Source organism: Nycticebus coucang, chromosome 9 (genome assembly GCF_027406575.1).
Source record: "Nycticebus coucang isolate mNycCou1 chromosome 9, mNycCou1.pri, whole genome shotgun sequence".
Lineage (NCBI taxonomy): Eukaryota > Metazoa > Chordata > Mammalia > Primates > Lorisidae > Nycticebus > Nycticebus coucang.
In genome coordinates this window covers 44,656,344-44,677,746 of record NC_069788.1, presented here as the reverse complement: position 1 = coordinate 44,677,746, position 21,403 = coordinate 44,656,344, and the positions used below count along the sequence as shown (strand labels likewise).

At 39.2% G+C, this 21,403-nt stretch overlaps 1 protein-coding gene across 10 annotated transcripts in view; it reads left to right on the top strand.

Annotated features, from left to right (window-relative positions):
- ANKS1A (ankyrin repeat and sterile alpha motif domain containing 1A) overlaps nt 1–21,403 on the top strand; it is a 230,548-nt gene that overhangs the window by 82,529 nt on the left and 126,616 nt on the right. For 4 of the 10 annotated variants that reach the window (XM_053603230.1, XM_053603229.1, XM_053603235.1 and 1 more), the window contains exons 2-4: nt 13,691–13,771; nt 16,042–16,198; nt 18,398–18,460. The exons of 1 other annotated variant lie outside the window; for it this stretch is intronic. In XM_053603230.1, the coding sequence (XP_053459205.1) occupies nt 13,691–13,771; nt 16,042–16,198; nt 18,398–18,460 (301 nt within the window). Of the gene's footprint in view, nt 1–13,690; nt 13,772–16,041; nt 16,199–18,397; nt 18,461–21,403 lie in introns of those variants that run through there. 5 more of the 10 variants (XM_053603237.1, XM_053603236.1, XM_053603231.1 and 2 more) reach the window with 3 other exon arrangements.

Sequence of the window (21,403 nt, the reverse complement as noted above, 5' to 3'; positions counted from 1 at the left end):
CTAATCTTGCTATCATTGCTTAGCTCCAGAAATTTTTTGGTGTTTCTTTAGGATTTTCCACATAGATAATCATATCTATCATATGCACACAAATGCAGTTTTATTTATTCCTTCTAAATCTTTGTATTTTTACCTTTTCTTTCCTTTCTTTTTCTTTTCTTATTGCATCAACTAGGAGTATTTCCAGTATGATGTGTTGAATAGGGGTGGTGAGAGGGAACATTCTTCTTCTTTTTTTTTTTGCAGTTTTTGGCCGGAGCTAGGTTTGAACCTGCCACCTCTGGTATATGGGGCCAGCACCCTACTCCTTTGAGCTATAGGTGCTGCCCAGGAAACATTCTTTTTTTTAAAGCTTCAGATTAATGTGGGGGTACAAACAGATTCCATAGTTTGCATTTATAAGGTTAAAGTCACATTGGAACGTGTGTCCTACACCCAGGTAGTAGGCCATATACCCATGCAGTGTACCTGTTGGGTGTGAATTTACCCAACCTCTCCCCCCCCACTCTGTTTGAATTTCATTGAGTTTTTCTTGCATGTGAGCATATAGATGTTAATCTACTAGTTCCAATTTAGTACCCAGTACATGTGATGTTTGTTTTTCTATTCTTGTCATACCTGGAATGGTCTCTAGTTACATCCAGGTTGTTGCAAAAGATACATGATTTCTGTCATTTTTTATGGCTGAATAATATCCCATGGTATACATATGCCACAATTTATTAATCCATTCCTGTGTTGGGTTCCCACTTGGGTTGTTTTACATCTTTGCAATGGTGTATTGTGCTGCTAAAAACATTCTAGTGCAAGTATCTTTGTGATAGAATGCCTTTTTTTCCTTTGGGTAAATACCTAGTAAAGGAATTGTAGGATCAAATGGTAGGTCTATTTTTAGCTCTTTAAGGAATCTCCATACTGCATTTCATAGAGGCAAAGAAAGTGAGAAAAACCTGGACTTAGGAAAGCCAATTTATTTTTAAAAAGTAATGTGCCCTGTTCAGCTTTTTTCACTAACAAAAGTTACAAATAAGTGGCTGTAATGCTTATTACAAAATTATAGAGAAGCTACTTTTGAAAATTAGTTTAAGCAGAAAAGCTTCAAAAGCAGCTAAATTTGATCTGTGCAACTTGTAAGTATATATTTTCAGAAATGAAATGTTTCTTTCAAGAACTGAATGTAACTTTTAGAGAAGAAATAATCTGCTTGTGGAAGTTACCTTAGCTACATAAAACTAAAGCAGAGAGGAGGTTACTAGTAAAAGGATTCTGAGAAGGGAGTATTTCTTCATATCCTGGGTCTCTTGATTCAGAGTAAAGGGTGGCCCTAGAATGATAGGTCTTTACTAAGGTAGGAGGCAAGCCAGAGGTTAGCCCAGTTTGGGGATTACTTGTGCATCAGTCCTTCAAAGTGATCTACTTTCCTTTGCACACTTTATAGACTTAACTTCACCCCTATTCCTTTCCTCTGACCTGTCAGTACCAAACCATTCTTCACACCCAGAGGGAAATGATTCTGAGCTTTAACAGTTAGACTACTTATCAGTCTGCTGGCCTGAAAGTTCAAGTTCCTGGTAGGTCATTTCATGAAAAGAAGTAAGAGGAGAAAGGCAGGAAAGATGGTCAGAGGAGAACTGAGGACAAGTGTCATCTGAGGAAGTAAAGAGGATTTATCTCAGGTGTGGTGTAGTGGCAAGAACATTTCACTGGAAGAAAGGAGGCCTTGCTTACAGTCTGGCTCAGGCATTATTAGCTGCCCCTTCACCTCACTAGGTCTCAGTTTCCCCATTTGTAAAAGTTTTTGACAAGATGGTTTTAGGCACAGGGAATACAGAGATGCATAAGTCAAGGTCCCTGCCATTAAGGAGCTCATTGATTGAGGAAACAAGCTTGTTGTAAACAAAGAAAGGCAACATAATATGATAAATGTTTTAAGTAGGGGTCTATGAAGAAGGGCTGTGGACAGAGTTTACTCAGCCTGGAAGGCAGGGTGACATTTCAGTGGGGCTTTGAAGAATGTTTGAGATTTTACAAAGATTAAGATGGGGTGAACCCAATGCCCAGGGTGTATTTCAGAGTGTAAAGGGTGATGGAGCCAGTAAGATACCTGGGGAGAGATGGGACGTCTTTATTTCATGGCAGGCCAAGAAGTTTTTCCTGTATGTGAGAGAGAGCCATCTAAAGCTCTTTTTCTTTTTTCTTTTTTAGAGATAGAGTCTCACTTTATCACCCTTGGTAGAGTGCTGTGTCATCACAGCTCACAGCAACCCCCAAATCCTGAGCTTAGGCGATTCTCTTGCCTGAGCCTCCCAAGTAGCTGGGACTACAGGTGCCTCACAATACCCATCTATTTTTTTGTTGCAGTTTGGCCGAGGCTGGGTTCAAACCGACCAGCTACTTGGTATATGGGGCCGGTGCCTTACGCACTGAGCCACAGGTGCCGCCCATCCATCTAAAGCTCTTAAGTGGGAGAAAAGCCTGACTTTATAAGCATTCTAAAAATGAATAGTCACAACATCATAGAGAATGTTTTTTTGTTTTTGTCTGTAGAGGAGGAGACTTGAGGCAGTCAAGATCATTTTGGAGATTATTTCAAGAGTAAGACAGTGACTTTGGAAATAGAGGAAGGGACAAATTTGTGAGTCATTGTCGGGTATAAAATATCTAGGATTTAGTAAACTCATCTCTCCTAACCTCAACCATTGCTTAAAATAGTGTTACATAACTTAGATATAATTCCTACATTTTCTGAAACCCACTGAAATTACTGACCCATTTAGTCTCCCTTCCCTGGGGACAGCTACTGAAGTCTTTTGGGCAAGCTCGTTCTTAGCTTCTGTAATTGAAGAGCTCCATTCAGAAGTAATGGGGAGTAATTAATGTTCATCCTCCAGAGACTGGAAAAATGAAGGACCTTAGGAAGCTTTTTAGAAAGGAGGTCAAACCCAGAAATAAATTTTCTCCAGAACTCTTTTAAGAGTCTCATAACCAAAAACCCCTCTCTCTCTGGAGTAGATCTCGCTTCACTTAAAAAAGAAAGAAAGAAAGTGTGTGTATGTATATTGTTAAAGAAAAAATTAATTCTGATAATTTTCTTAAATGATAAAGAAGTCTTTTTTTCAAGGCTTTTGAAATAGACCAGTCCTGGTGGCTCATACCTGTAATCCCAGCACTTTGGGAGGTTAAGGCCGAAGGATCCTTTGAGCCCAGGAATTTAAGGTTACACTGAGCTATGATTGGCCCCCTGCACTCCCGCCTAGACAACAAAGCAAGACCTATCTCTATAAAAAAAAAAAAATTAAAATTAAAAATTAAAAAAAGACTAGATATTCTAATATGTCCAACTATGACAATGGCAAGTGGAGATTTATAACTAAATAGCAAGGTGAAGGGATCAGTGGGTAGAAAATTACTTAAAGGAAACATTAAGGCCAGAGGATTCATGCTAAACTGACCTAACGGGATCCTTGCTGAAGGCCCGCCAAAGACTTGGATGTCAGTGGTAGGGTATGAGGAACTTGATCACATATCAAAGGTGAGGAACTCTTAAACTTACTTAGCAGGATTTTTGCTAAAACTGGGCTGTACCGGCCAAAGACAGAGAGTGGAATAGTGTGGGGGTAAGGTCAAGGTATAGTTGAAAAGAAGGCTCAGAGGAGCCTGACTGAAGTTTAGTCAAGGAGAGAGTCTTCGCCAGTGTTTTACTACAAAGGTAACACGAGCCTCACCTCTTTTAACTAATCTGTCTTATAAGTGTAGTATGTAGCCTTCCATATGTTAGTGTAAAGCTTAAAAAAGTAACTCTGTTCCTACAGAAATGAGATCATACTCTGCATGCTGTTATGCAGGTATATTTTTCCACTTCATATATTTTAGATGGTTTTTCATGTCAGCACACATATACTGGTCTCATTCTTTAGAATGCCTTGCCTCACTTCAGATATTGTTTATTTAAAAGAAAAACTGGAAGTAATTTATATGTATATTTTATAGTTTAAATTACTTATTTATACTTTACTTTCATATTATAAATTAATTCTGGTTTATAATTTTTTTACATACATCATTCCATTTATTTCAAAAACAGTCCTCAAAGGAGGAGGGTAAAGTAGAATACCTCCATTTTACATAGAGGTTAGATGATTTTCTAGAGATTATGCAGCTAATCTGTGTCAAGTCCAGGATTTGCATGAGGGGAAATAACATTTAGATCTTTGACATTCAGCTTACATATTAACCACGTTTAGAATACTGTTCTTATCTGTGACACTTTGGGACATTTAGGAAATACATAGGGCATATGTAGGACCTAGAATCTGAAAATAAATTTCATTTGAAATGTTTATCCATTTTACATGTATTATTTCTGTATTAAAAATTCTTATTTTAATTTTCTTAAACAGTAAAATAATCATTTTAAGCTTAATCAGCTTGTATCTTTCATTATACTGATGATACTTTCAATAGTTTAGCTCAAGCTACAGAGTTTGTCAGCCAACTGGATTTCTGGAAATGTTAATGGAGCCTTTCAGTTAACTACCTCTACTCATTTCTTGGGGCACTCATTTCCCATCAAGAACCTTGTGACTCTCCTCCTCTGTATTCTTAGTTTCCTATGACCCTAGAGAGTAAGAAAAAAAGCAAGATGGGAACAGGATGAACTGAAGATGGGGAATGTGAGGTAGGGTGGAAATGAAAGAATATTAGCTGAGGGGGAATTCATCTTATTCAGGAATGAGAGAAGCAGTGAGTTTTGGCATCCATAGCACAGTGGTTCCGGTGCCGGCCACATGCACTGAGGCTGGTGGGTTCAAGCCTGGCCCGGACCAGCTAAACAACAATGACATCTACAAAAAAAAAAAACAAAAAAAACAGCTGGGTGTTGTGGCGGGCGTCTGTAGTCCCAGCTACTTAGGAGGCTGAGGCAGGAGAATCGCTTAAACCCAAGAGTTTGAGGTTGCTGTGAGCTGTGATGCCATAGTACTCTACTGAGGGCAACAAAGTGAAACTCTGTCTCAAAAAAAAAAAAGAGAGAGAGAGAGAGAGAAACAGTGAAGAGAAAAGCTGTTTTCCAAGAAGCTGTATAGCTGCTTAAGATTTGCCGTTAAACCCATTGTCATCCTTTCCAGTTCTGTGATTCTAGGCAAGTTATTTTACCTCCATGCTTGTCAATTTCCTAAGGTTTCCTAGTGGAGTTCTGGTGAGAAGTAAATAGTGGGTTATTTAATTCACTTAAAGTATACTTGGTTCACAGTAAACATTTAATAAATTTTAGCTGTTATTTCTAGGCCTTTCAGATGCAGAATTCAAAGAAAGAGGTCTCAAAAGTAAAGTGGAGACCTCTTTACTTTACATGGAGTAAAGTGACCATGTGATGTATTGTCTAGGCCAAGATGCTATTAATAATTATGCTGTTAATAATTATAGCTTAACATATGTAAGCCAGGATTAATGATTTCCCTAAGGTGGAGGCATCTGTGCCCCCAATGTATGAATGATTAAGGCATCTTTTCTTCTTACCTCAGCCCGTTTAAGACTCTGGACTTTGACAAGCCAGGAAGCAAATTAATCTTAAAAACTTTGACAGACATGTTTACACACCTAACTAAATTACGGAAGTTCTCTTTCTAGGTAATACATCTTAAAAGTGATATGTGTCCCCACATATATCTACTAAAATCTGTGCTGTATTGTTTACCCAAGAAATAACTTAAAAGAGGATATTTGTCTTCTTACAGGTAGTTTCTGTCTCTAAAAAAAACAATTTGCCATACCTTTCTTCAAATAACTAGGCCACCGCATGCCTTTAGGTGTATATTTTTCTTGTCTGTTGAGCTCTCAGAATGTTCCAGGTACAATACTTAATTGGCAGTGAGGATATAATGTGTTTGAATCTACCTCAAACATTTGCATTCTAAATGGTGATAAATACAGAGCTCCCAACTGACATCCTTGTAATGCAGGCAAAGTACAAGGAGCACTCCAAGAAGCTCATGAAGAGCCCTACCTGGCCTTGGAAGGTCAGGAAGAAGTTTCCTGAGGAAGAGAGGTTTGCTCAGCACTGAATGGGAGTTGAAGAGGCAAGATGGGAAGGGACTTTGGGAAGAGGTGGGAGGGAGCAAAGTACAAGGAGCACTCCAAGAAGCTCATGAAGAGCCCTACCTGGCCTTGGAAGAAAGGTTGTAAACCTCTTTGAGGGTGGGAATGATTTGACAGACTCCTTGCATCTCTCCTTTTACCCTTAAATGTTAAGTATGTAGAAGGCATTTTAGTAAATTCATCAGATTCATTTGAGTAAGATGACGTCTTTTTTAAATTAAACTCATCTGGGGCAATGTTTCATTGTGTTGGGAAACTGCCTGCCCTTCCTAAAGTTCAAAGATAAATCTGACTTTGCAAGGATAACCAAAAGAGGAAAACAGTGAAGGCCTTTGGCAGAAAAAGTCTGATGAAACAAACTTCTGTTTAGACTTTATGATTTAATGGAGAATTGTTAGAGAGCTGCCCAGGACCTCCCTTTTCCCTGAAGTTCATTTCCATTGCTTGCTTCTTACAGGAGCTGTAATCCAGGAGGCTTTTTCTGACTTGGTGCTCTGAGAGTCTTTGACCTCCTGAAAACTAATGTAGGAAGAGACCCACAGAGCTGCCAGTTGTTTTATCTCAACATTCAATGTTACTGGCCTGGAAACTAGAAGGAACACACTAGAAGTCAAATGTGGCATTTTGTTTTCATTTCTTATTTAATTAGCTGTCTGATGATCAGGAAGTCATTTGAACTTCGTTTTTCTTAGCTGTAAAATGGAAATAACGGTATCTATTTTCCTACTCTATAATATGGTTTTAAGAGTCAGATATGGGTAACATGCATAAACACTTGAACATTGTCATTTTAAACTACAATAGAGCTTTCATAGCTGACCATCTCCTTACACTAACCATCGCATGTTGACCTAAGTTTCAAAAACCAGACATACACCATATGTACATATCAGTACAGTAGGCCTAGTTCCTTTTGTTGACCACCTCTGTATGTTAACCAGTTTGTTACAGACCCTTGGCTGGTAAACTTCTAGAGGTTCTACTGTATTTAGTTTATGATGTTCCAGACCCTCATATCAATCTACTGACCAGACATCTGCATATGGAAGTCAAAATTTATTTCAGTCTCAACAAATCCAAAAGAAAATTACCTCTGCCTCTCTTTTCTCTTCTCCCCACTTCATGCTACCAGAATCACAAGACAAAGCAATTTTGGTTTTCTTTCTGAAATTTACTCTCATTCTCCACTGAATTCCTCAGTTCAAACACCCCCTATGCATCCCTTTCTACATAAGTAAATAAATAGTTGCAACCTTTTTTTATTGAATCTGTTTTTTTTCCTCCATTCTCCTTACCACTGATGCCATTTAGGTCCTTTTTTAGGCCTGAAATATTAATTTCCAGCTGGACTTCCTGGATCTAGTCACACACTTCTAACCATCTACACAATTGTTTAGCATAATGATTTAAAAAAAAAATTCCTGGGCTGGGTGTGGTGGCTCACTTTGGGAGGCCAAGATATGAAGGATCACCTGAGGCCAGGAGTTTGAAACGAGCATGGGCAACACAGGGAGAGGAGACCTTGTCTCTGCAAAAATTAAAAAAATTAGCTGGGCATGGTGGTGCATGCAACTGTAGTCTGAGTTACTCAGGAGGCGTAGGCAGGAGGATTACTTGAGCCCAGGAGTTCAAGGTTGCAGGGAGCTATGATGATGCCACCACACTCCAGCCTGGGCACCAGAGCGAGACCCTGTCTCAGCAAACAAACAAAAAAATTTCTGAAATATCTCAGCTATCAACAACAGTATGGTGAATAACAAATTGACCTTCTGAATGCCCACCTCCCAGCTGTGAACAGAGGGTTTCTCTAAAACATACCTCTGATCATTTCTTGCTTGAAACTTTTCAGTAGCATACTGATCTGACCCTGCCTGCCTCTTCAACCTTGCATTCACCATTCTTCTACTTGCATGCTCCAGCCACTCACACTTGCTTGTAGTTGCCCCACTTTGGTGAGACTACTTGGGATATTGAATTGGGATGCTGCCTCTGTTTCTCCTGCCTGGCTGATTCTTCCTACACTTAAAGGCTCAGCTCAATTATCTCTTCTGTAATGCCTCCCTATTCCCATTTCCCCTTGAGCCACTTTGTGTACTTCCTTCCCAGAATGTCACACGTTGTACAGTGTTGTCATTTGTTTACATGTCTGACTTCCTTACTCAGTTCAAGGGTAGGGACTATCTAGTGCCCTGGCATAAACATTTATTGAATTGCTCTGGATTGGATACTCTTCTGGCCCATTGAAATGCCATTACTTTTCTTTGGAATGTAAGCCATTAAGTAGCAGGGCAACCACATGGCCATGTTTACTGTCAGCTAAGAGTCACTTTATGGTATCATTTGGTCCAGAAATCTGATCCCACAGAGTAGTCACACATGAAAATGTGCTGAACAGGGTGCCCACCACATGTAAGTGTACAGCAAGTTTTTTTGTTTGTTTTGTTTCTTTGTTTTTGAGACATGGTCTCACTTTGTCACCTAGGTTAGAGTGCAGTGGCATCATCATGAGCGCACAGCAACCTCAAACTCCTGAACTCAAGTGATCCTCTTGCCTCAGCCTCCTGAATAGCTGGGGCTGCTGGCATGTGTGACCACACCTGGCCAGTTTTTCTATTTTTTGTAGAGATGGGGTCTTGCTTTTCCTTGAGCTGGTCTCAAACTCCTGACTCCAAGCAATCCTCCCACCGCAGCCTCCCAAAGTGCTAAGATTACGGATAGGATTCAAAAGCCAAAGGTTGGTCAAGCATTGTGGCTCACATCTGTAATCCCAGTGATTTGGGAGGGGGAGGCGGGAGGATCACTTGAGGCCAGGAGTTTGAGACCAGCACAGCCAAAAAAGTCAGACCCTGTCTCCATAAAAAAAAAAAAAAAATTAGCCAGGTCTGGGGGCACCTGCTTATAGTCCCAGCTACTGTGAAGGCTTAGGCAAGAGAATCACTTGAGCCTGTGAGTTCCAGGTTATAATGAGCTATGATAATGCCATTATACTCCAGCTTAGGCTATAGAGAAAGACTTTGTTCCTAAAACAAAAACAAAAGACACAGTTCCTCATAATTCTTCCTTGTCCTCTATCGTATCTTCAGGTGCCATCTTAAAACCAAGGCCTCTGAGGCACAGAGGGCATGGCATGCTGTTCTTCAACACATATCATGTTGAAGCATTTGAGCTGTTTTTGACATACCATAGACTTCTCAATTCTAACACTGTTGAACTGGCTCAAGATTCTAGAAGTTTCCATGAATGATTTAAGTCCTTGGAAGCCCATCAAGTAGAATGCACAAATGCAGGCATGGTGGTTTAGAGAATTAAATGAATTGTCCAAGGTCAAAAAACTGATCGAATAGCAGAGGTAGGTCTTGAAGTTAGGCGGCTAACTGCAGAGCTCAGGTTTGTAACTGGGTTTAATAATTTCACAACCCAACCCTGCTGTGACTGCTCTAAGACCCATTAAGATTAGTCTGAGGGTTTGTTCTGCAAGTCACAGGTGGCTATTGCATTTCTGCACAATCTATAGAGGTTATACTTTGTTTAGGAATCTCCTGGACCCTGTTTTAATTTTTTTCCTGGTTTTCTTGTACATTATATTCTCACTATTTGTTAGTGAGCAGCCTTTTGGTACTTACTGTTTAAGAAAAACCTAACAGGACAGCTGTGATAGGGAGGAGAATCTAGATTGTAAATGGTTCTTTTCTTGAACTGCCAAAAAGGAAGAAACTTGGGTGGAGGGGGATGTTACCACCATCCTGTCTGAATCTAAAATTCCAGATCAGGAGATCAGTTCTCCATTTTCATTCAGGTTTTGTTTTGACATATTCCCCAGGCCCCCAAATTTCTACATGAAGGCTGGGTGCGGTGGCTAATGCATGTAATCCTCGTACTCTGGGAGGTCAAGACAGGTGGATTGCTTGAGCTCAGGAGTTCGAGACCAGCCTGAACAAGAATGAGACCCTATCTCTACTAAAAAGAGAAAAACTAGCCAGGCATTGTGGAAGGCGCCAGTAGTGCCAGCAACTCTGGAGCCTGAGGCCTGAAGATGGCTTGAGACTAAGAGTTTGAGGTTACTGTAAGCTATGATGATGCCATGGCACTGTACACCTAGGGTGGTAGAGTGAGGCTATGTCTCTTAAAAAAAATTTTAGATGTGCCTTTAGAATAGATGGTAAGTACCCCGTTTCCTCCGAAAATAAGACCTACTTACAGGAAAGATAAGACGTCCCCTGAAAATAAGACCTAGCGCATCTTTGGGAGCACACCTTAAAATAAGATACTGTCTTATTTTCGGGGAAACAGGATAAGAGGAAAGGGGGAAGGAGGAGGCCTTACTGATTGGAAATGTTACATCTTTCTGCAGGAAAATCCCTATCTTTTTTCCTTATCTTTTAAAATTGTTTTGAGGGAGTTTTAGTCCTGGGTACAGGATGTCCAGACTTAATTTCCTTTAAATTAGAGTCATGATGGTAAAAGAAAATGATGAAGGGCTCGCTTAATCCTGCTTGTTCTTAAAATTAAGGGCAATTTAAATCTTAGTTTCAGGATTACTTTGGAACCTGGACTGGGATGGCTGAGAGATAGTAGAGTCTAGTGGAGTAATAAATTAGTTGCTAATAGGCCTGTACTCTCACCTCTTTCTCAGCTCCTCTTGGTTTATTCCTGTCATCTACTGAATTATACACAGCTTTGTATTACTACAGATTTACTTCATGTTATCATTCCACTTATAAAGTCTTTGGCCAAATGCCAAGAGCCCCATAAAAGAGAGTTTTGGGTCTGCCACTGATTTGGTGTGTTATTTGAGGCAAATTTGTTTTTAGATTCTTACTGCACCTATTTTATAATAGAGTGATGTTCTGTTGTATTGTGTGGCCATTTGAAATAAGTATGAAAACTGTACCTCCTATATTTTCCAGATACGTTCCACTTTCCATAATTCTGATCCATTGTCAGAACAGATAATTTTTAGTTTCGAAAATGAGGTCAGGGTATGGTGGCTCACAATTATAATCCCAACACTTTGGAAGGCTGAGGCAGGAAGATCACTTGAGCCCAGGAATTCATAACAAGCTTAAGCAAGACTCCATCTCTACAAAAAATTTAAAAATTAGCTTGGCATGGTGGTACATGTTGTATATGATCACCCATGTACAACTGTTTATTGTTAACATTTTGATGTATTTTTGGTTTTCTTTTACCTATACATAGATAATTCTCTCCTTGTTTTTAAAAAAATTATTAGTACAAAAGCACTACATGAATAGACTCTCGTTGTGTTTTAAATAGGGTGATAGAGCACAGAGCACTACGGAAATTTTCTCCTCACTATTCTGCAGTGCCCCCTAACACACATATTTCCTGCTCTGAAAGTTATTGTTAGCGTAGCACTTGGCGAGTGGTCTTCTAGTCACTATCCGTTTACAGGGGTGTGTATGTATATGTTTGTTTATTAAAATGGGGCTCTTATTTTGTGTTTTATGCAATGACTTCTTTTTTCACTTTGCTGTGACACTATAGGTCTTGGAAAAATCCTTGTATGTCCGGACATACAGGCCTAACTTTTTCTTTCCTTTGTTGTTGTTAATGTTACGGAATCTTTCATTTTATGGATAAACCTAGTATTTTACTGCTTGCCTATTGAAAGACATTAAGTTTTTAGTTTTTTACTTGTATAGTGAAGCATTCCTGTGCAAACATATGTCTTTGTGCGTATGTATTTCTGTTGGATAGTTGCCTGGAAGTAGAATTGCTGGCTGAAAGCGAATTCTATTTTAGTTTTGCTAGATGGTGCCAAACTGTCTTCCCAAAGGAATTCACCAATTTAAACTCTCACCAGTGGTGTTTAAAAGTGCTTTTTTTTTTTTGGATCTTGATAATATCATTATTTTCATTTTTTTCAGTCTGATAGGTGAAAAGTGGTATGTGTTTTAATTTGTATTCTTCTAGATTATAGATCATTCCTTGTCTACTTTCTGCCTTTTAGGAATTCTTCAACATTGCCAATTACTTGATGACATCTTGTTATATTTTCTTGGGGTGAATCTAAATGTCTCCCTATCTGTTGGTGTAGAGTAGGGTATCTTTTCTTTCATAGAACTTTAGGCGGGAGATAGAGTAAACTTGTAGACTCAATCTACTATCCTGGTAAGTTTCTCTTATCAATCCCCTCTGAGGTATAACCATACAGTATTTATAATTTCATTTCATTTTCTGCCGTAACATTATATTATAATATGTTTTCTGTCTTATTAGCAGTATAACTGGCATATGATAGTTTACTTTATGTATAGACTACAGTTGCCATAGTAATTTTTCTACTGATGGCTATTGCCAAAATTTTATTGTTATAAACAATGCTGCTTTCAATATCTGAATGTAAAGGGTTTGTGCCCAGGTGGTTTCATAACTTTAGTACTCTGTCAATGCTTTCTGAATATAGAAATGAGTAAACAATTGCCCAGCTGATCTGTGACCCAAATCTAACACTGATACCACCCAAAAACAATAGCATAAAAAGCAAAACCTTTAGACCAGCCTCAATTATGTGTATAGATGTGAAAATACTGAGTAATATACTCTCAAATAGATATTCTCAAGGATAATTTACCAATAGAGCCATAATGGATAATGGCCAAATGAAGTTTATTCCCACAATGAAAGAATGGCTTAATGTTAAGAAATCTATTGATAACAACATATTAGGTCATTCAATGTGAAAAACTGTGATTATCTTCATAGTTGCCGAAAATGCATTCAAATCAAACAACTATCTATAATAACAATTCTTGGAAAAAGAATAGGATACTTTCTTTACATGTTACAGAGTACATCTGATCTCAGACCATTAGAAATATTCTCATTAGAATCAGGCACAGACAAGATTGCCTTCTGTTACTTAATATTATTTTAGAAGTTCTGGGTAATACAGTAAGGCGTGAAACAGAAATAAGAATTAAAGCTTTGAGGATTAAATAAAGCAACATTTAAAAAAGTAATAATAAATAAGGCAACATTTTGATTTCTCTGGTATAGTATTTCTGAATCAAAGAAGATACTGCGGCTTTTTAAAAAAATTATTACTAAGACATATTTACAAGAAAAAAACAAAATTGTTTCTTGCATCTTAAAACGTCTTCCAGCGCTTTTAAAATCCTGATCCTTGCTGAGTGAATCATCTTGATTATCTGGTCTGAGCCAAGGTCTTTCTTCAAACCTTAGGTCACCAGCATAGAGGTGGGTGCTCAATACTTGTGACTGGCTGAGTGATTGGTTCTATGATATTTTCAGTGACCTTTTAATGAGTTATTTCTTCATCCTTGAAGTACTCAGAGGTAGGAGTCTCAGACTGAGTGAATAAAGAAGTTACAGATGAGGAGGATACAGAAAAGCAGGCTCTTAAATGATGACATGGTTGTTTTGACAATTGTGTACTCTCAGTGCTGTGCATTTCTGTACTGTATAGCTGCTGTCTTTTATCAGGAGTTACTTGGAAATAACCAGTTTGGTTAAACACTACAGAGCAATCTTTTCAAAGTAGCTGGCTGTCTCTAGCTTTTATTTTGTGACTTCAGCCTATAAAATCTCTCTTTTTCCCCCCCGATAGCATGTGGAGAGGTCCAAATGTGAACTGTGTTGACAGCACTGGCTACACACCCCTGCACCATGCTGCTTTGAATGGCCATAAGTAAGTATTAATGTGTTGCATTCCTGCCCCACCCTGCAGAACCCAGGCCTTCAGGTTGTTTTTCACTTCGTATAAGGTTTGCTAAGCAGTGACACTGAGAACAGGGACAAACAAATCTAAATTTAGTCTATCCAGAATTCCTGTGTCTCTTGTTAGTATGTAATTTAAACATCATTCTCTGTCCCACCTTTAGCTAAAGGTTAAATTTTAGCCTTTCTTCTGCTTGTTCTTTTCCACTCTAGAATACTTCAGTGCCACACAATGATCTAAGTATAAAGATCAAATTTGGGGCAGGCAGATCATGCAGGGGCTGGAATCTATTTGGCCTTTGTGACTAATCCCTTGATAAACTGAAAATAGACCGAGTGGTCATAAGAAACCTGTCTTCTTTTAAAGTAGTTATTTATTTACTCTGTCTTATTGCCTACCATTCTTTCCTCATAAAATTAGTCCTGTAGACAAGAACCATTTTTATTTTTATTTTTTTATTTATTTAGTCTTATTTTGTCACTCTTAGTAGAGGGCTGTGGTGTCATAGCTCACAGCAATCTCATACTCTTGGGCTTAAGTGATTCTCTTGCCTCAGCCTCTCAAGCAGCTTGGACTATAGGAGCCCACCACAACACCTGGCTATTTTAGAGACAGGGTCTTGCTTTTGCTCCGGCTGGTCTCCACTCCTGTGCTCAAACAATCTACCTGCCTTGGCCTACCAGAATGTTAGGATTACAGATGTGAGCCATTGCCCAGCCCAAGATCCATTTTTAAAGGGAAAAACATACCTTACATACTTCTCTTTCTTTTTTTGCATTCCTCACCCTTGGTAGAGTGCCCTGGCATCATAGGTCATAGCAACCTCAAACTCCTGGCCAACAATGCACAGCTAGTTCTTCTATTTTTATTAGAGACAGGGTCTCACTCTTGATCAGGCTGGTCTTGAACTTCTGAGCTCAGGCAATCCACATGCCTCAGCCTTCCAGAGTGTTAGGATTGCAGGTGTGAGCTACCATGCCCACCCCTGTGTAATTAATAGAGAGGTTATTAGGACTGGGGTGGGATTTGTGTGGAAAGTTTTCTGGAGAAGGTGTGCTTTGGGAGAGTTTGAGAGAGAGAAAAGGCATGTGTCTAAATCACTGGGTACTGCCTTTCTTGTGGCTCAGCAAAGGGGCAGGTAAGGTTGTGGAGCATAATGAGTAGCTTTGCCAAGATGTTGAAGAATAGAAACCAGAGTGTAACCAAATAGAAGATGTTAAAGGAAACAAAGTACTAAAGGAGATAAGCAGTAGGGATTTTGTTTTTATAAGGAGGAAATATTGGAATCGTATTAGATTTTTCTGAGCAAGAAACAGGACCCTTACTGTATTCTATATCAGTTGTCCAGTATTTAGCCCAGCCAGATTGACTCCAACATGTTGAAAAGAGGCAATCATTGTTTTCTTCAATGTTAAACTTTTGTAAAATATATTGAATGTATCATTAAGTTTCCGTAGTCATCTTAAAGCTAAAAAGAAACCTATAGTCACCTCTCCCCCCGCCCCAGCCTTAAATAGTGGAATAACCTAAATTAAGGTGAAACTTGAACTTTAATGACTATAGCTTGTTAGCCAAATTCATGTCCAGATTCTGTTTTTATTTACAGTGGAGATTTTCTTTGACCCCATGTGCATGGGGATAATTATACACTTATATCTGTAAAATTAGTGGTATCATTAGGAAGAAATCCAAATTCCTCTTTCTGGAGGTATGTTACTATGTGTGTCTGGCTTATATTTGCACACAGCTTTTATTCTGCTTTGCCTCTCTGCTTTCTCCTCCCACATAAATACTCTGAATAATGTGAATAATGATATTTGTCTTATATGTCTACTTCTATGTAAATTCTGAATACTGCTTAAACAACACACAAAAAAAGGAAACATTGCAAGGTTTCAAAAGGAGTCCAGCTATTTTCAAAGTTAGGGAAAATGGATTATCAAGAAAGTTTAAACAAGGAAGTGATGAGTTGGTGTAGCACAGCTCAAGATGTTTCTTTCCTGCAGATAACATTGCACAGAAAAAAAAATAGATGGTTCAGCTGCCTATCTGCAGCTATACAAAGTAGCCCGTGGAATAGAAAGAAAAGCTTGGACTGTGAACTCAGGTAGAGACAGGGGAGCCAAAGGAGATAATATCTGTAAAAGGACTTTGTGCTATACAGGTGCTGTTACACAAACAGCTGTTAGCAAGAAAAATTTAGGAGTTCTGCAAACTCATGATTGATTTTTCCCTTCTAGGGACGTGGTTGAGGTTCTTCTGAGGAACGATGCGCTGACCAACGTGGCTGACTCTAAAGGCTGTTACCCTCTGCATTTGGCAGCCTGGAAGGGAGATGCCCAGATAGTGAGGTTGCTCATCCATCAAGGGCCTTCACACACCAGAGTCAATGAACAGGTTGGAAGGAAGGGAGGTTTTACTCCCTCCATTCAGCTGTGGCCAGACCTGGCAGCCCTATCACCATCTCAGTCCTATAGCTAAAATCTCAGGAAACCCATACCCTAAATGTGACTCTCCTTTTGCCAGTTTTATTCTCCATAGTGTATTGGGAAATCTTACACCATGAGTATGTATTTTATGTGCATTTGACTCATGCAGATTTGAAGTAGTATTATAATAAAAATATATACAGTGGGTCCTTTGTATCCATTTATCAAACCATATCAAATACAAGGATATAAAGGGCTAACTGTACTCATTTTATGTGCATAATTTGAAATAATGCAAATCCTCTAAAATTGCATGGTCAATTTTACACTAGTGGGCTTAAATAATTATAAATTGTGCTTGTGCCATCAATGTGGCCATAGAGCTTTCCTAGTGTTTGTTAGTACTGTGAGAACCATGTTGTTACTTTAGGTACATCAGAACTTGAAGAAGCGGAGTGCTCATGCTAGTGCTGAGAAATGAACTCGCAGGTCAGAAACATCTGAGTAGAGGTCACAGGTGATTCAGTGGAATGAAGATCATTTCTATGATATCCTCTGATGTTAATTTAAGAGTGAACATGCTTTGAAAAAGCAGAGATAATTCTTAGAAAATAAAATAAGGCAACATTTGGGCAAAAATAACTTTTGGGCTATGAATTTAGGTATTCTGAGAATAATCCACCTTTTCTTCACATTTATTCCTTTTGGAAAATTATACTTGAATTATGCAAGTTTTGGACAGGCCTCTTACAACTCTGTCATTTGGGTTAAAGGTCGTGTGCTAGTTTGAGAGGAGATAGGCTTCCTTATGTGATGAGCCATTCTCCTTTTCCTCTCTCTTCCGAATTGAAACAAGTACTTTTCTCAGTTTCTTAGATGAGGGAGATGCTGAATTTTCACAATAAGGTTAGGATTGTTTGCCTAATGACTTTGCCAAGAGGAGATTGTTAAATTGCCCATAGGATTAGATCAAGATTTTTCCTCAAAAAAATAGGAAATCATCCTGGCAAGTCCATATCAGTTCTCAATGACCCATGCAGTTCTCAATGAGTTGTTAAGAGCATGACTTTGGTTCTGAGAAGGGAAACTTCATTCTGAGGTATGAGAAAATTAGTGCTCCCACATCCCTCCATTGGGATATTGTGTGGATATAGCTGTTAATCAGCTTCCCTTTCCCCTTTTGGGTTGTATATTCTGGGTAGGTGAACAATACACATTTAAGATCATCAGTGAGATGTTTGTTTATAATATTTGAGATTGAAAATTCTCTTCAGAATCTAAATGCAATTTTTTTTTTTTTTTTTTGAGATACAGTCTCGTTCTGTCGCCCTCGGTAGAGTGCCATAGCGTCACAGCTCACAGCAACCTCCAGCCAACTCTTGGGCTTAAGCAATTCTCTTGCCTCAGCCTCCCAAGTAGCTGGGACTACAGGCACCCACCACAACACCCAGCTATTTTTTGTTGTTGTTGTTGTTGTTGTGGTTGTCATTGTTGTTTGGTTGGTCTGGGCCGGGTTGGAACCCTCCAGCCCCAGTGTATGTGACTGGTGCCCTAACCACTGAACTACTGGTGCTGAGCCTCTAAATGCAATTTTACTCCCCCTGGCTAAAATGGTCATTTCTCTTTTATGGAGGAATGTATAATGAAATTTGCTTGAACCTAATATTCTTCGATGTCACCCATTATAGTCCTTCTCATTTAAGAAATTTTCAGCAACCATTTCTAATCCTGTCTTTGCTTTCATTTGCCTTGGAACCCAGCTGCTTGGAGTGTTGAGCCACTTGAGTGTGCTAGCTTAACCTGCTCACAGCTGCCATCTGCCTGGAGTATCACTTGATTGTTGGGACAGCAGCCTGGTGCTTTGAGTATCTGGGGGGGGAGGGGCAGGGCAAGATGTCTCCAGTAGCTGGAAGAACTTAATAGATCTAAGTAGTGGTTATTACATTGATTAATTTAAAAATAATTAATGTGGTTCCAGTTGGATGCTTAAATCAAAGGGGAGTAATGAATGAGGTGCCCTAAAGGTTGTTGTCCCCATGAACTTCCCTTTGAAGGCATCCATAGGCATCCAAGTTGTTCTAGTGTTGGGCCCCCTTGGGGCTGTGTATTGCTTTGATATATTTCATCCATTTTATCATTGTATTTTCTTTTCCTCTCCTTTTTGTAGAATGCTCTTGAGATCAAAGAACTCAAAAAGTACGGCCCCTTTGACCCTTATATCAATGCCAAGGTGTGTACTTTACTGCCAGGATATCTCTTCATCATTTCTCTGAACTGTACCTCTTCTTTGGCCCTCTCTGGCTTCCACTCTTGTCCACTCAAGCTCTCCTCATCACCCTAACTATTCCCTGCATCAGCCCATCTGCTTTTGGCTTGTCTGGAAATGGAAAATGCAGCTACAGTGGATTTTGATTTTATTTTTAAAATCCATGCTAATTTGGGAAAGGTTGTGTGCTTTTTCTAGAACTCTGAAGTGGTAGGAATGGGGAACTAGAAGGGACCATATTATATGCTTAATTTACTATTACAATTTTTTACTCATTTAAATTTTTAAAGACAGTTGAAAGATATCAAACACATTAGCTTATTTTTTAATAAGCACTGAAACAATGATTAAATTGTATTTCTTATAATTAAAAATTTTTTTAGTTTACTTTCCATATGTCATTTGACATGGAATCTGATTTTCTTTTAGGTTTCTATAGCGGGTGGAGATACGTGGAAAAGGAAATGGGTGACTCCATTTTGTTCTGTTAAAAGCTGTTGCTTGCGTCTCCCCTCTCATTTCCTAGTGTTTGTGCATTTCTGCCCTACGCTTTAAAACCTCAGTCCAGTCTCTCTAAGCTATTAGCTTCTCTCTCTGCTTGATGATTCTTGGGCTGTGGAGCGTTCTGAAATAGGAAATGATGTTACAGTACCAAGCAGGCACTTGCCTTGTGGCTCCCTCCCTGTGAAGCTGGGACAAGTAGTGATCTGATAGGCTTGGTAATGAACAGCCCAGCCCTCTCTATCCCTCAGGGCTTCACCACATCAGAGCAGTCAATGTGTGGTAGTATTTCCTCAGTAGTCTCACGTGCTGTTTTAGATGGGCGATTTTATTCAGATGAAGCTTGCTTTTTGGCAGCAATCTCAAATTTACTTGAGACGGTGCATTATCCCCGTTAGCTGTCTTTTATATGCTTTTAATATAGTTGCCTTGGGGAAGGGAAACATAAGGCACTTCTGTATGTTTCCAAACACAAGGCAGATACTTCATGCTTTTCTTTGATTTAGGAAACAAAGCTCCCTGTGGGCTGGACCTAGGAGGGCCCCTTTAGATTTTCTTCAGCTACTGGCCCTTAATAGTGGCGTAGCGATTTGACCTGAGGTGGTAGAAAACTTCAGCTCTGCTTTGGTCTGCTCTTTAAATTCTGTTTTCTAATCTCCAAAATAGGAAGATAATCTTACCTAGTTGCCTTTATTGGGTTTTGGCGGGGGGGGGGGGGGGGCGGGGAGAGTGGGGGGCTTGGTGGAAGAGGAGATAACTGAGGGGTTATAGACTATCATGTCAGATCTGAGTTTGAATTCTGGGCTGACACTGGTTTGTTGTCTTGAGCAAGCTTACTTAATTTCTCTGAGCTTCAGTTTTCTCTACTAAAAAGTAGGGTACCACTATCTGCCTTGCTGAATTATTTTGTAGTTTCTTTCTTTTTTTTTTTTTAATTGAGACAGAGTCTCACTTTGTGGTCCTTGGTAGAGTGCTATGACATTATAGATCACAGCAATTTCCAACTCTTGGGCTTAAGTGATTCTCTTGCCTCAACCTCCCCTGTAGCTGGGACTACCAGTGCCCACCACAATGCCCAGCCTTTTTTTTTTTTTCTGTAAAGACCAGGTCTCGCTCTGGCTCAGGCTGGTCTCAAACTCCTGTGCTCAGGCAATCCACCTGCCTCAGCCTCCAGAGTGCTAGGATTATAGGTGTGAGCCACCACTCCCAGCCTATTTTGTAGTTTAAATAAAAATGTATATAAATTAAAGATATTTGATGAAACTAATTTGTGGCTTTCATATGAAAGCTATAACCCAGTTATAACCTAAGAATATGGGGAAAGGAGAGAGGAAGGGGAGGGGGGAAGATGGGCGGAGGGAGGGTGATTGGTGGGATCACATCTACGGTGCATCTTACAAGGGTACATGTGAAACTTACTAAATGTAGAATATAAATGTCTTAACACAATAACTAAGAAAATGCCAGGAAGGCTATGTTAGCCAGTATGATGAAAATATGTCAAATGGTATATAAAACCAGTGTATGGTGCCCCATGATTGCATTAATGTACACAGCTATGATTTAATAATAAATTTTTTTAAAAAAGAATTAAACATATCTGGTAACTAGTAATATTTGAGATCCTAATTTTTTTTAAGTATTTATAATGTATTTCTGAAAAGGCATTTTGGAATCTGATCTTAATGAAACATTGCTCAATTAGTCTATATAGGATTTTTTTTGTGGAGAAGGACCTAGAAGTGATTATTTTCCCACTCAGTGGTTAGCTTAGTTACCTTACAAAGCTTTGATTAAAAGGTAAGACTTTGGGTTTTTGTTTTTGTTTTGAGACAGAATCTCACTCTATTACCCCAGGTAGAATGCTATGGCACCATCATAGGTCCCTGTAACCTCAAACTCCTACCTTCAAGTGCTCCTCCTGCCTCAGTCTCCTGAGTAACCAGGACTACACCTGCCACTATGCCTGGCTAATTTTTTCTATTTTTGGTGGAGATGGGGGTCTCACTCTCATTCTGGCTGTTCTCAAACTCCTGAACTCAAGTGATCCTCTGGCCTCAGCCCTCCAGGGTGGTAGGGATTGCAGGGGGTGAGCCACCATCCCTGGCCAAGACTTTGGTTCTTAAAAGTACATTTTTCTATCTTTTAATTTTTCACACATAAGAGAAAATTAAAGAATATTATTCTCTCTTTGTAAATTCTCCCCTTTACCTTTTCCTCTATACCTTGAAAGGCCAAATGATGCAAACTATATTAAGGGATAAAGCTAGGTTGATCTGAGAATGCAAAGCCTCTTGAGCTCATTCAAATCTATCCTTGCTACGTTTTGTCCTGACTCAGTGGATTTTCACAGATCTGGCTAGTATCTAGGTATTGTTTTAATCAATTACTTTTGAGTGCTAAGTC